General features: G+C 36.5%; 2 protein-coding genes across 2 annotated transcripts; one reads left to right on the forward strand and one right to left on the reverse strand.

Annotated features, from left to right (window-relative positions):
- Positions 1-398: 398 nt before the first annotated feature.
- ctso (cathepsin O) lies at positions 399-6,232 on the forward strand. Its single transcript, XM_082178585.1, has 8 exons — positions 399-676; positions 1,194-1,302; positions 1,381-1,520; positions 2,053-2,220; positions 2,986-3,107; positions 3,680-3,843; positions 4,841-4,933; positions 5,412-6,232. Exons 1-8 carry the CDS (start codon positions 509-511, stop codon positions 5,444-5,446), a joined length of 999 nt encoding a protein of 332 aa, XP_082034711.1. The 5' UTR covers positions 399-508; the 3' UTR covers positions 5,447-6,232.
- tdo2a (tryptophan 2,3-dioxygenase a) lies at positions 6,233-12,446 on the reverse strand. Its single transcript, XM_082178564.1, has 12 exons — positions 12,337-12,446; positions 12,064-12,166; positions 11,638-11,728; positions 11,144-11,214; positions 8,966-9,093; positions 8,538-8,724; positions 8,204-8,311; positions 8,013-8,124; positions 7,867-7,924; positions 7,154-7,233; positions 6,890-6,980; positions 6,233-6,705 (listed from the first exon to the last, which is right to left on the reverse strand). Exons 1-12 carry the CDS (start codon positions 12,369-12,371, stop codon positions 6,552-6,554), a joined length of 1,218 nt encoding a protein of 405 aa, XP_082034690.1. The 5' UTR covers positions 12,372-12,446; the 3' UTR covers positions 6,233-6,551.
- Between the last annotated feature and the right edge of the window lie 2,748 nt (positions 12,447-15,194).

Consider the following 15,194-nt stretch of genomic DNA (forward strand, 5'->3'; position numbering starts at 1 on the left):
TAAAAAAAATATGTTGCATGCTACTAAATCACTTTAATATAGGCCTAATTACAGGCAGCTTCAGAAAATAATTACATCAGGAGAATATATCATTAATGATGCCATCACATAGTGCTTACTTTTATAATAACGGAGTTACATGGGCACCATTAAGTGTGTGACCTTTTAATTTCATAATTTATTTTGAATGGCGTATAATTAGACGCTTCATAAACGCTATTGTAAAATTCATGTAATACAATGCATTTGAGAGTTTAGTGTCTTTAACCTTTTCGTCTGTGATTCCTTCGTTGCTTTGGTTCCGTTTTACATTCCAAGAGCCTGTCTGTGTCCCGCAAGTCCGCAACCATTTGTAAGAGGGCGCTCTCAGGTAATGTTTTCATCAGCCGCTAGAGGGCGATAGAGCGCTCTGCTCTGCTTCTGCTGCAGGAAATTATCGACAGCAGAAATGAAAGTTGCTATAGAGTACTGCAGGCTTTGCTAAACGTTTGCTTATGGTTCCGTTTAAATGGCGTTTACTTTAATATTTGTTGTTTTGATAATTTACCATGAACTGCTCACGGGATCCATCAGCGTCGAACTAAGTAGGAAATATCTGACGGACGAAGAACGACTGATGACTTTTCAGCAAGAAAATGAAAACAACGAACTCTATCAGAGACTGATTAATTTCCAGGTATATTTAGTGGACTAACATTAATATCTCACATTTCAACGACAGCATTAAATCCGTATCATTAGAACTCATTCATCGACAATAGCTGCCTATGATTAAGAGACAATGGATGTGTCTCATAACCTAGTGAACTGCCTAACTAGACAGTATTTTTAGGCATCATGAGATGAGGACTCTCACAAATACAGCTTAATGCGCCTTGGATGCCCAGAAATGAAGTCTAGTTAGGCAGCTTACTCGTTTTTGAAGGCAGCCAATAACTAGAGATGATTTAAATTTTGGAATTATAAAGTAAATCTACAGTTACTGACCATGTCTCAATACTAGAATTTGAGTTTTATAGTATATGAATATATATATATATATATATATATATATATGTGTGTGTGTGTGTGTATATATATGCAATGCCAGTAATTCCATTAGTTTCTGTCATGTGATATATTTCCTCATGTGATTCAGATCTTACCTGTTGCACAAGACACCTTTGGTGATGTCTTGTTTTGTCACATTGTAGAGTTCCCTCAAGAGACAAGCCTTTCTGAACTCACAGTTGAAGAAATCAAACCGTTCTGCCCATTACGGCATCAACCAGTTCTCTGACTTCTCTCCGCAACAATTCAAAGGTGAGTATGGATAAGGATGCTTACAGATGAATTCACTTTTTATATGATGGCAACTGACCTGCCTCATTTGATTGTCAGAGCGATATCTCACAGCTCGGGCTGAGACGGCTCCAAAGTTTGACCCATCTAGGGCTGGATTTCAAATTAAGACGAATTATCCACCCAGCTTTGATTGGAGGGACCATGGAGTTGTCGGACCAGTACGAAACCAGGAGTCGGTAGGGTTTAGATGTTAAAGTCACCATGATATCAAAATTTACCATTTTTACTTTTTAGGGAATATTGCAGTATTTATTATAAATGATTTATCTGTGCCCATCATTATTATTATATTTTTAATTCATGCCCTCATAATCTTTAATTAAAGTAACTTCCCCTCCCTTATGCAATGGCATCTCTTCTATTCTCTGATGATGTGTTTACTGGCATGAGTGCGGGATCAACCTGTCACTCACATGAGATCACAACAATAGCAAACCACAACCATCCAATCAATTACACATGGACAATATCAAGTCCCGCCCTATATATTTTTTCATTTGAGAAGCTTTTCCACTTGAACATATGTCACAACAGGGAGGAAGAGATAATCGCAACTTCTGTTCTGTGCCGACTTCAAGATTAGGCTTTAGATCTGATCTTCACATTTTTTCACTCATGCATATACTCAGACTCAGAACATATGACTTTTTTGTTACAATGTGTAATAGATATGTTTACTCTGCATTTCTTTTTTGCTCTTTCTTGCAGTGTGGAGGTTGCTGGGCCTTCAGTGTGGTGGAGGCCATTGAATCCGTGTCCGCTAAAGATGGTGGGAAACTACAGCAGCTCAGTGTGCAGCAGGTTATAGACTGTTCTTATGAAAACCACGGCTGTAACGGTGGATCCCCTGATGAAGCTCTGTACTGGCTCATACAGGTGCTGGCTAAATTGATCATAATAGTGTATTCAACTACCATTCATTTTAATTGCTTTGACCAATGATGTCGGATCCTGCTCCTTGCGGGCCAGTCTCCTGCAGAGTTCAGCTCATTTCCACAAAAATATGAAACATTTGTTTTCAACATTGATGATAATAAGAAACGTTTCTAGAGCACCAGATCTTCCTAAATGATCAAATGATTTCTGAAGGATCATGTGAAACTCAAGACTGGCTGCTGAAAATTAAATTTTAAAATATATTAAAGCAGTTCATTTAAATTGTAATAATATTCATCTATATTCATCTAATAAATTCAGCCTTGGTGAGCATAAGAGACCAAAATCATTAAAAAAGTTCTTGCCCCGAACTTTGTGTGTAACAAGGCTATCCAAACGTTTTAGTAGTTATATTATCATTTGGATCATATTCCCTAAATTTAGCAAACAAAACACATAATTTTACAGCTGATTAAAAGCAGTAATTAAGTTGGTAAAAGTGCTGAAAAGTGTTGTGAAGTCTGCATTATAAGCTTTTAAATGACATCTGTTTTGTTTGTTTTTTGTAATAAGCATTTTAATTAGGATTTTAATAAGGGTTTTAATTAATTAGCTAGCCGCTCCAGTTCTGAGAGGGTTAAAACTCAAAGTAAAGTTGTCGGTATCTTCCACAACAAGCTGCTAATTAAAGATGTCTGTTATCCTCCCAGAAGTTCCATAATTGGCACATCTAATATCCTGCTTTGTATGTCTATTTTATTTCAGACCAAACTGAAGTTAGTGAATCAGGCGGAGTATCCCTTCAAAGCCGTAGCTGGAAGCTGCCAGTACTTTCCTCATTCTCATGATGGAGTGATAGTGAGGAATTACTCCGCTTATGACTTCAGGTAATAGATGTAGCATGCGGATACCTTGAGCTTTACATCAACAGTCAGCTGTGCCAGTGCCGAAGTGCAGTGTAGACCTCATGTACAATTAAATCATTTAAGGTTGAAGTTTGTTGGGATGGGGGCCAATGTTTTATGTTTACTCATCTGTTCTTGTCAACTCTGTTTGCCACACGGGGTCACTGACTGTACACTCACTAAGCTCACATACGGCTGGTCAGAAACCAAACGCAGCACTTCTGACCTGTGTTTCGGTGGGAACATTTATGTCAGATGTCACTATGTTTTGCATTGTGTTCTTTCTGTGACATGGCATGATTTCTGTCCTAACCAACTGGGTCAACCAACCGTTTTACTGGTTGCATGGTTTCCATTTCGGTCACAGCCTGCAGGGAAATCTCATGAATGCGTTAAATTGATCAAAAGTAACAGTAAAAACTAAAAAAATCTGTTTTAAATAAATGCTTTACAATTTGGATGGACGGATTTAGCATTACCCATGTTGTGCAATGTAACGTCTGAACTAAGTAAACCTAAGTACTGTATACATTGGGATTGATATGTTGTTCTAGTGTACATGAAGAGGTGATGATGAGTGTCCTGGTGGAGTCTGGGCCTCTAGTGGCCATTGTGGATGCCATCAGCTGGCAGGATTATCTGGGCGGCATCATTCAGCACCACTGCTCCAGCCACAATGCCAACCATGCCGTACTAATCACCGGTTATGATACCACAGGTACACACACACTCACACAGACAGTTAAACTCTCTTTACTTGTGCCTCAGAGCAAACAAAGGTTCAGAGCGCTGGCCTTCACGGATTACGTCCTGTCAAGGGCACACAGTTGAGCCGACACTGGCAAATACTGGCTGTGTGCCAACATCCCGGAAAACTGCCTGATGTGTCTGCGGTTTATTCATCAAGCTGTCCGCAGCGTTTATACACTCCTTGGATTTGTTTTCTCCTGTTTGTTTACTAGTTTGAATAAAGTACTTGCAATGTAAATTAGAGAAAGTGATGCACCATTAGCTTAAACCTGCAAACAATACATGAGCACTATTGTAATTCATCAGTTTGTCAAATCTGTAATACTAGTGAGATGCTTTTTGGATTAGTTTGGATATAATAATAATCTGACACACTAAAAATAAATAGATGCATATTAAGTTCACATTTACACATAAAACAGGGTCTAATTTTTAAATAAACATCTTTATATCTGTATATGTGTATACTTTTTGTGTATACTCTTATTTACAAATCTAAATCAGCATATATGTTAGAACATTACAGTACATTATATTGACAGTACGAATGAAGCCCACTAAAGAGACCCGGTGATATGAAAAAAGATGAGATGGGATGAAAAATGTTATTTTAAAACATTTGCGTTCCCCTGAGAAAGTTTGCGTTCGCTTGCAAACTCTTCCGTTCTTTTGCAAAATATTTGCAGCATAACATTTTTTCTTCCCATCTCATATTTTTCCCCCATCACCGTGTCACTTTATGAGCTCTGCACAAATGTGTACTTAAAGTACTGTAACTTAAAACTGCAAACAATACATGCGTTATTGCAGATAATCAGTTGCTTTTTGGATTAGTCTGGATATAAACTCCTGTTTTGTTTCCATACCATTATATAAGTGTATGCTATGTATTATGTCTTTTTTGTAATTAATAATTTCCCATCTCAGGTGTATTATCTCTGATATGTCTTCATATTTTATCACAGGGGAAGTGCCATATTGGATAGTACGCAATTCCTGGGGGACCTCATGGGGCGATAATGGATATGTTTACATCAAAATAGGGAACAACATGTGTGGTAGGTTTGTGTATGACCCACTTTTAATGCTTTTTTACTTTGTTGACAGTTTCCCAGACAAGTGATAAACACAATGCATCCTGCTGCAGGGAGACATTGTGTGCATTCATAAATATTCATGAAGTGTTGGACGTTGGCAAACTCTCAATACTGTCTGCAATGAAAAAATACAATCATATATTCCTAGTTTTAATTCAAATCAGATCATTTGTAAATGATGTAGTGAGATTATTTTTGGTTACACTTTATTTTAAGGTGTTATTTTTACAGTGTAATTATATATAGAGTAATATTAAGCAACTACATGTACTTACTATAGGATTAGGGTTTGGTTGAGGGTTAGTTGCATGTAATTATGCATAATTTACTGTTATTACTATGGTAAGTACATGTAACATAATGTAAAGACACTGTAAAATAAAGTGTTACGCAATGTCAGATGAGAATCAACAGCCACTCTTTTTTTTCTTTTTTCCAGGAATTGCTGACAATGTTGCTGCTGTTTTTGTGTAATTGTCAATAATCTTTTGTACTTCCGTGATAAGACCGTGGCAGATCGACATTTAAAATATCACCCTCAGGACAGAAATCCTCCTGTGTAGCTGATGAGAACTGTAAAAATTCTCACGTAACAAATCCTGTTGCCTCGCGAATGCAGAGCAAGTACGCTGCTATTTGAGCTAATACACATTTTCTTAATCCCAGTCACTGTAGCCCAAAATAATCGGAGTCAGAGCCGGAAATCCTTTTAGTTACGAAACACACACTGTCTTTTAAGAATGTTTTAATCTTCAGAAAACACTGTTAGTAAGTATAAGTGCACAACTGAACTGAACGCTTACTATATTGTGACATTGCACTGATGTTGGACACAAGTGAACTCATCTAAGAAAAATGTGAACATTTGTATTATATTTTGTGATTACTAATAACAACCTTTAATATGTAAGTGCTTATCACTACGTTACATTATGTACTAGATGCTCAGAATTGATCTGCTTTGATACACATTTGTAACTATAAACTTGGGTTACACTTTAATAAGGTGTCCTTGTTACAGTCAATTATACAAATAGGTACTGATAATTATGCATAATTTGCTGTTGCTATTACTATAGTAAATAAATATAAGATGTTACAGAGAAACTACAATAGAGTGTTAACCAAAGTTTACTTTTTATTGTGTTTATCAATTGTGGTTGCATTTTAGGAAAAATCTAACATGTTTACTGATATTAAATAAACTTAAACTTAAAAAAACATTGTCTATTTTTTCCAAATAAACAAGAAGTATCATAATATCTGTATATATATGCTCTTTATTTACAAAATATATATCAGTTAACTGCACATATGTTAGAATATTACATTATATTGACAGTATATAAACAAGTGCAATAACAGTGTCACTGATTTTTTTTTTTTTTTTTACGCTGTCTTAGAATTCCCTTTTTGAACATCTGTAAAATCAGCACAGCTTTGTAGCCTCTCATTCTACCATTTAAAAGACTTAAGTGACAAATGTTGGTGATGGGAGACTCGTGAGGGTTGAAGCTTTTTTTTCTTTTTTTTCTGTACTCTATAAACACTGTTCATCCTTCCCTCATCCTCCATCTGTTTAGTCTGAGTCATCGCTGCTGCAGTAGGAGCTGTCACAGCATTCGGCCGTGTAAAGGAAGCTGTGCTCACTCGGGTCCAGCTTGGGTACCCACTCCCTCGGAACCAGGAAGGTGGCCAAGTTAAACAGATCCACAAACACCTTGTACCGATCACTGGCAAAACATAGGTTCATGAATAAGACATATCAATACATACTGTACTTGTGTTTGAGTGGTTTGTGTCCAGGAGATGACTATTAATGCCAATTCACATTTCATTTAGCATTATTTTTCGCATGGATAATTCCAGCAGATGCTGGGTGCTTCATCTGGATTTGTCCCAGATTATTTGGCCTACCTGACAGTGGAGCGCAGATACTGGTAGCCTGAAGAGCCACCTGTGCCGCCTTTACTGCCAATCATCCTGTGCACCATACACACGTGGTTGTCTAGGGGGAAATTCAGGTATAAATTATGCAGGAAGTAAAAAACGAATGCATTATTGATATGCAGAAGAAAACCTTTTGTTCAGTGTTGACACTTCTAAGAGGCTTTGCCCTACAGGGTGTTTAAGGTCAGATTTATTTGCAGTTTTGAAGCTGTTTTCAGTGGTGTCACATACATCTCCATTTTGTCATGAGGGTGTCGATGTCCATCAAAGAAGTCAGGAGTTGGAAAGGAACCTGAAATCGAGGCTCTTCCCTGAGAACAGACGGTGAGAAGTTGAGTTACAAATGAGTTTGAAAATAAATGAGATTTTTGTTCTTCATCAAGCTAATGAACCGTGGTATTCTTTGAAGTACCGTTGGATAATGTCTCTCTCGCTCTCTCTCTCTCTATATAGATATATATATATATACACATATATATATTTAATTACAATGACATCAAGAAATATATCAAGAAGTACCATGATATTAGTGATTTCTTGTCTGATACCATCTGTACCACATCTGGTTTTGAAAGAATATTTGTAACATTTACAAAAATCTGAAATGTTTCTTGAGCATCAAATCAGTATTATAATGATTTCCGAAGGATCATGTGACACCGAAGACTGGAGTAATGATGCTGGAAATTCAGCTTTGACATACATCAGGAAAAAAGTACATTTTCAAATATATACAATTGTTGTTTTAAATTGTAATTCTGTTTTTCTGTATTTTTGATCAAATAAATGCAGTCTTGGTGAGCATAAGGGCTTCTTTAAAAACATTTTGTAAAAAGTCTTGAATGATTGTGTATACAGCATAACATTTACTTTGAAGTTGAATCGATCTCTTTTTGGATAGAACAGCATCTTTTTACTAAATTAGCAGGTCATCTTAGACGTACCTGTAGAAGTATATCATCAGGGCTCCCTGCAGTGCTTTATAGGACAGCCTCCTCTGACCTGCACAGACAGAACAACATATCCCACTGTAACAGCTAGTGGATGTGGCACTTGACATTGACATTGTATACACGAGAGGTTTGCTGACCGGTGCTTAGTAAGTACACATGTCTTCTCTCATCAAAGAGCGATAAGAAAATGTCTCTCTGCTTAATGAGCTCGGCCATCATCTCATCTTTCATCTCCGAGGCTGGTTTTTGCTATTAAGAAGAAACATGAGTTGTCACTTAAACTTAGTTTTGAGAACTGCACAGAATTATCCAGGGATCCTCCACAAACCTCTAGATTTTCTTTCTCTCTCCTGAGCCCCTCGGAAATTTTGGCTTCCAGTTTCCCCCAAAAATTGAAGCCATCTTCCTCCAAACCTGGCGTTCTCTCCAGCCATTGCTGAAAAGTATTGATTGCTTATGAGAAATGTTAAACGCCAGGTAGCTGTCCGCCAGATTAATCCTGACTTCATAAATAAATTGTCCATGTAACCTATTCCTCTCTGAATACCAATAACCCACAAAGAAGTCCAGTAAGTTACAGCTCTTGTGTTGAATTTCCCCGATTACATTGATTAAAACAGTATTCATGACTTCTCTTATAATGTGATTTCCCTCAGGTTTACCTCCACTAACTGAAGAAGCGTGGGCTCCTGCTCTGAGTGGAGGAGCAGCTCATTTTCCTGGTCACGGAAATTATCCCGGTAATGCCTTCTGTTGTAGGGGACCCTCTGGTTTTGTGGGACCCCAATCTTGTTTTCCAGCAGTCGAAACTGCAGACTCTGGAAGCCCGAAGCCGGCGCGAGATATTCCCTGTGCACAAAACACGCAGATCAATCCAGCTAAATACAATTATGCTAAACTGCCATTGACTTTGATCTAACAAATTAGTGCCATCTAATGCTTATTTACTGAGTTAGCTATATCCAGTCTCTTGAGCGTTAGTACATTTCCTACACCAATTTTTCTCAACCAATGCTGTTATCTAGGAAATGTAAAACTTGTTTTCAGGAATTGCTTTTCACTGTCATAATGAGAACTATATAAACCTTACCTGAAGTCATAGAAGTCTAAGGCAGTCATGGTTTCCAGAACAGAGAACTGGTCGAGCAACAGTCTGAATATCATCACAACTCTTTGGATACGAGTGTTGACTTTGAGCATGTTTCGCTCGTCACGTACCTGAGGAAATAGCGGCACAGTTATATTCACTTTCATCAGTCTTTATAAAGTCCCTGAAACAGGACATTTAACTAGAGAAGTATCTTAAACTAGACTGAAGGTGGCAGCCTCATGCTGCAGTGCGCATTCTTTCTTTCAACTGAACTACATATATCATAAAACTCAAGGCTCGGGCTGTTTATCATTGTCCAAAAGCCCACAAACAATAAATGAACTGAATTTTCCATTAGAAGCATGCAAATGTGCCGCTTTGACAAGTATCCCAAAAATCCTTATAAAATCCCCTGCATAGCTTACAGTAGCATCAAAATAGCTTGGAGTAAAAAATAAAAAAAAGATTTGTATATAAAAATAACCGGTTTACCATTAATACTTTTATTCAGCAAGGACACATTAAATTGATCAAAAGCAACAGGAAAGGCATTTATAATGTTTTAGAAATTTCTATTAAAGAAAAATGCTGATCTTAATTTTTTTTTTTTTTTTATACAGTTTCCACAAAAAATATTAAGCAGCACACCATTCTGTTTTCAATATTGATTATAAGAAATGATTCATGAGCACTAAATCAGCATATTAGAATGATCTCTGAAGGATCATGTGACACTGAAGATTGGAGTAATGATCCTTTGCCATCACATGAGTAAATAACACTTTAGGCAAGGCAAGTTTATTTATATAGCACATTTCATACACTATGGCAATTCAAAGTGCTTTACATAGAGAAGAATAAAAGCAAGAAAACTTCAAACAGTTATTCAAAAGCTTTACATAGAAAGGAATTATAGTAATCACACTATAGCAATTCATAGAGCTTTGTATAGAAAATAGACACAAAATAAAAGCAGAGGAAATTAAAACAGTTATAAAAGGAATTAAAAGAGATAAATTATACAGTTATAAAATGAATTAGAGTAAAATGAACTAAAATAGTAAAAAGATGATACATAGAATAAACTTCTCATCTGGCAAAACACCGGTGTATCTTATTTTGACTCTGAGATTTCCCAATGACGGTCAGTATTCTTCTGTGGATTTTCATATACCGTGGATTATCTGAGCCCACCAGATTAGTAATCTGTACTAGTCACCACAGTGTTCTCTTGATAATCCGTACAAGACTAGTAATCTGTACTAGTCACCACAGTGTTGCCTTGACCATCATGAGTCAATCCCTCTCAAACTCCATCACAGAAAGGTGAGCACTTGCTCACAAATTTGGTCATCAGGACCATCGGGTTTTCCCCGCTACTACAATACCATTCTCAAAAAAAACGGTTATCAATCAGTGCCATTTGAGTTCAGTTTAGAATCAAGAGGAAGAATACAGTAGTTTAGAATCAAAAGGAGAATGCAGAGATAAAATAGTGTAATCAGTCGGACGAACAGCGGCACAGTGCTCCTTCAGTAAATGCACAGCCAAACAGAAGTGTTTTGAGTCTGGATTTGAATGTGACTACTGTAGGAGCACATCTCTGATCTGGTTCCAGCTGCGGATGGCATTGTAGTTAAATGCCGACTCGCCATGCTTAGAGTGAACCCTTGGTATTTTTAGTTGATGTGATCCTAATGATCTGAGTGATCTGTTGGATTTATATTCAGTGAGCATATCTGCAATGTATTGAGGTCCTAGGCCATTGAATTATTTATATACCAGTAATAATACTTTAAAATATATTCAAATAGAATTATTATATTATTATTTTTTTTAGCAAATAAATGCAGCCTTGGTGAGCAGAAGAGACCTTTTCAAAAACATGAAAAAATCCCCAACTTTTGAAGTGTTTTGTACGTGATGCAGTATAGCACAACATATCAGATAATAATATTTGCCCTGATTTTGTCTGAGCTATTGAACTGAGTTGGTGTTTTATTTTAAATTTTAAATGCTCTATAACACATTTTTAACAGGTGACTTATTAAATGTTAATCTTATTACATTAATTAAAAGTAGGTCCATTCAAGTTTGGAGAAAAATGGAGCTAAATCTGATAACTGTTGCTGTTCATGACCCACTAACACAAATCTTTTTTGTATTTGGGCTACTCACATGTCCACTGATGAAGATTTCTCTCACTGAGTCCAGCTCCCACAGAACTTGTTTAAACCACAGTTCATATGCTGAAACAGAAGGTACAGGTTAATCATTTCTTCAGGTTACATATGAAAAGTCAAGGTAAATGTACAGAAGTGCAGTGACATTGGTCTCTAGGCTTCTGTAATGAACCTTTATGACACACTGTATGAAAAAAGCATGTATATCCATAAGGATTATGTATGTATGGATTGTGTAGTCGTGTAACTCTGGATTCACTGGTGTGGTGGATTCTGGATTGTCGACGATTGTTCACATGATGTGGGTTACATTCAGCTTTGAGCTTTTGATTTAGTCTTGCCTATTTTTGGTTGCAGTGAAACATGTCAACATTCAGCCTTATAAACAAGGAAATTAGCTTTGTTTTTTCTGTCGTGTTTTGGGAGCGTTCATTGGAGAGAGGCTAAGACTGATTTGCCCAAAGGCTGTTTAGCTTTTGTGTGGCTCACCTTGATGTGTGACGATGAACAGATGTTCGTCATGGATCTTGTTTCCCTTCAGCTCACTTTGAAGCATCTGAGATGTCACTATTTTATCCAGCTGGGGATGAGAGAACATTTTGTTTCATGAAAAGCAAGCCAAAAAAAGTCTGTAATGACCAAACTCGGTGTGTCTATTTAAAATAGAACATAAAAAAACGAACTACATCACTGTATGCCATTAAAATCTGAGATGCATGCAATTTCCAGCATTTATTAATTTGGAAACCTAGAAAGAATCCCATGGTGTTCTGATCACACAGCCCATTATAATACACTTTGGATTCGAGGACTGCTCACCAATTAATCATGAACTATTTTAGGAAAAGCTATGCTTTATGCTTATTAAAATATATGAAAATGTCATTAATATGCATGAGTTAATATGCCGTTTACCTGCAGATAGTCACCATAGATAAGACCTCCTTTGCTGGCCTTGTTAATTCCAGATTGAGAATCATCATTCTCATCTTCTTTCAGATGTTGCTTACTAGCTGACCTGTATTTCAATCAAACACATTCACATAAAACACAGAAACATTAGTGTACAACATTCAGCGTAGGTTTGTGTTCTAACTGGTTTCAGATATGGTAGTGATTATATGTGTCTTTGGGATTAACTTGTATAATCTCAAATATCTAAAAATGTTGAAAGCTGAAAATACATACACGAATTTCTTCTGAAAATATGGACATCCACTCATGGCTGAAATTATAATATGTCAAGCTGGGCTACTTTCTTTTACTCAACTTTTAACAGTCAGTTCTCAAGGATGTCCACGCGTTTTATAACTTTTCCCCACATGCTGACTGACCAATCATCTCTAGATTCATCCCACCTCCCTTCTGGCCATGTTCACCCCGGCGGACATGTTGTACTTTGTCTTGTTCTTATCTTAGGTGAAATCGAACTGAAACAGGTGAATTGAAACAGAACTTTGACTTGATAACATTATGAGCTGGGCATTTATACATAACTTGAACGAATGTGGGATCATGTCAAAGGGTTCAGATTGACTTAGGCAGAACTTCAAAAACATTCCTATTTTTACTGCCATTAAGAAAGACTGAATTACACCTTGTTCTATTGTTTTGCCCCTGAACAGCCCTTTTACATAGTTTTAAAATATTTTTTAGTATTTTATATTTTAGTTTCAGTTTTAGTACATTTATTTAGTATATTATTATTATTATTATTATGATCATTATTATTATTTAATTTCAGTTAGTTACCAAGATAACATTTCAATTTTTTTTTAAGTTTTTCATCTACTGTTTACATACATTTAAAAAAAAAAAAATATATATATATATTAACAATATATCAACAGGGTGGTGAATCAAAAATCGATTTCAATTCTGGAATCAGATATAGCCTAGTAAAGGTCAGGAATCGGATACTTGCAATGAAATTAAAATTGTGATTCTGCTTATCAATTCCTGTGTGTGCATTTTAATGTGATTTCAAACTATTTCAATTGCAAGAAGACACAAAAGAGAACTTAATTCGGCACTCGTGCGCTGTTTTCTGTGCGCACATATGCAAAGCGTACGTAGAGAGCCGCCTTTCATATAGTGCGCTCGTCTTCTCGCACTTCAAAGAACAAATACCCACAAAATATGTTAAAATATTCTCGTAAACACAGTCGATTTAGTCTTAAGTGAACGTAAAGTTGAGAAAGAAAATGCATGTGTAACAGTGTATTGGATCCGCGAGTAAGGTCTTAAAGTGACAGCAGTCTAATACAGTCTGTCATAAAGGTTAATCAGAGAACGAAAGAAAATCACTCATTGATCTTGACTGAATAACGTTTGTAACTTTAATAAGGATTGTTCTATATTTTATCTATAAAAAGAAAACTATGCAGTTATTTTACATTTGATTTCAATTTCTGTACTAGACAGTGGTGTAAAGTCCAGGGGTCAGAAAGCAAAAGTCCTGCCATATGTTTATTCCACCCATGAACTCAGCCAGCTGATTTCATTAATTAGTTCTCTCTCCTGGCTGAAGAACTGTGCTAATTAGCAAATCCAGGTGATTGGAACAAAATACTGAGGAGGACTTTTACTTTCTGAACCTGGACTTTACACCTCTGGTACTTGAACAGTTGTGTTTATTTGTGCCATTGCTAATTTGTTTATTTGTTCTTTTTTTTATTACTGACTGTACTTGTCTTTAATAATGTTTGAAATTTATACAAGTTGGTCCAGTTGTTTTTGTCGTGTTATTTTGGTTAAAAATGTCCTTGTGTAAGTGTTCTTTGGGCTGCTGATTTTTGTTCATGGAATTCAGCCAGAACAAAATGTTTTGCCAAAAGACACTGAATAATTATTTTTGATATCTATTATTTAATTGTTTATCTTACTGGAATGGAAACTGGGATTTGATTAGAATCAGAACCAATAAGAATCAGAATTGATTGACAGAATCAGAATGGGAATTGCTCAAATTCAAATGACCAAACCCTGATGTGAAATATATGATATTTTATTATCTAGTTGTATATAGTAGTACTTGCCACACTAAATTTGGTTCTGTTACATAAATGACAATGTTTGACGTTTGATGTCAGTCCTGTTAAATAAACACTGTTAAAATCATCTGCACACACTCTCCATTGTGCTTCTGTGATGCTTTTGGATTTTTGAAGATCGAATTCTGTGTGTAATGGATGCAAAAATGAAGTGTATGCCATTCAACATGAAATGCGAGTCATGTGACATTTGATTTGTTCTCATAAATTATTTCATAGTGGAGTCATGTATGCCTGCGTTATCTTGGAAAAGCTAATATTTGAGAGAGTCTGGTATATATTTAAACTCTTTAATAGAGTCTTTGATGATCTACCTATGTGTGTAAATTTACATGGTTTTTAGCTGAACTGTGGGTGATATGTGAACTCTGCTAGCCAGAACAGATTGTGAAAGGTTAGAGGGTTTGGAATGACAGTCAGGGGATCTGTTGTGTGTGTGTGAGAGAGACAGACAGCAGGCTTGTCTTTGTCTTGTGTCCTTGTAAACACACTGCTCGCTCGGGCTCCAGAGTTTGCTGATATTGAGCGGTCTGTGACAAGGATTGGGCGTCACTGTCTTCACACCTTTTGAGAAGAGTTGGCTAATCCATCAAATCTGCCACTTGAGGCATAAACAACAAAAATGGCTGTTGAGAGTGACCTTCATAAACCAGTGTTATTTTAGGGATTAAGTAAAACTGTGTGCGAATAAGCTAAAATGTCTCAGAGTAAAATGAACCAACCCATTAGGAAGTATATGTTTGCTGAGACTGGGATTGTGCATAAATGTTGTGTTTGAGGAGTGTTAATGAGGAGTCGGGGCTGAACAGCATGGTGCATCTTGGATTTAACAAGAAAACAGACCATGGCTAATACGGGTGAAACCAGGGAAGGCTTTTCCTCAGTGCATTTGCATATCATTAGCATGCACTGCTCTAAAACAACACAGTGGTGTTGGTGACATCATCTGACCTTGCGTCGCTCACTCTTGCGTAGTAAATATGATGGCAATTT

This window comes from Leuciscus leuciscus (genome assembly GCF_965113295.1).
Source record: "Leuciscus leuciscus genome assembly, chromosome: 8".
Taxonomy (NCBI): Eukaryota; Metazoa; Chordata; class Actinopteri; order Cypriniformes; family Leuciscidae; genus Leuciscus; species Leuciscus leuciscus.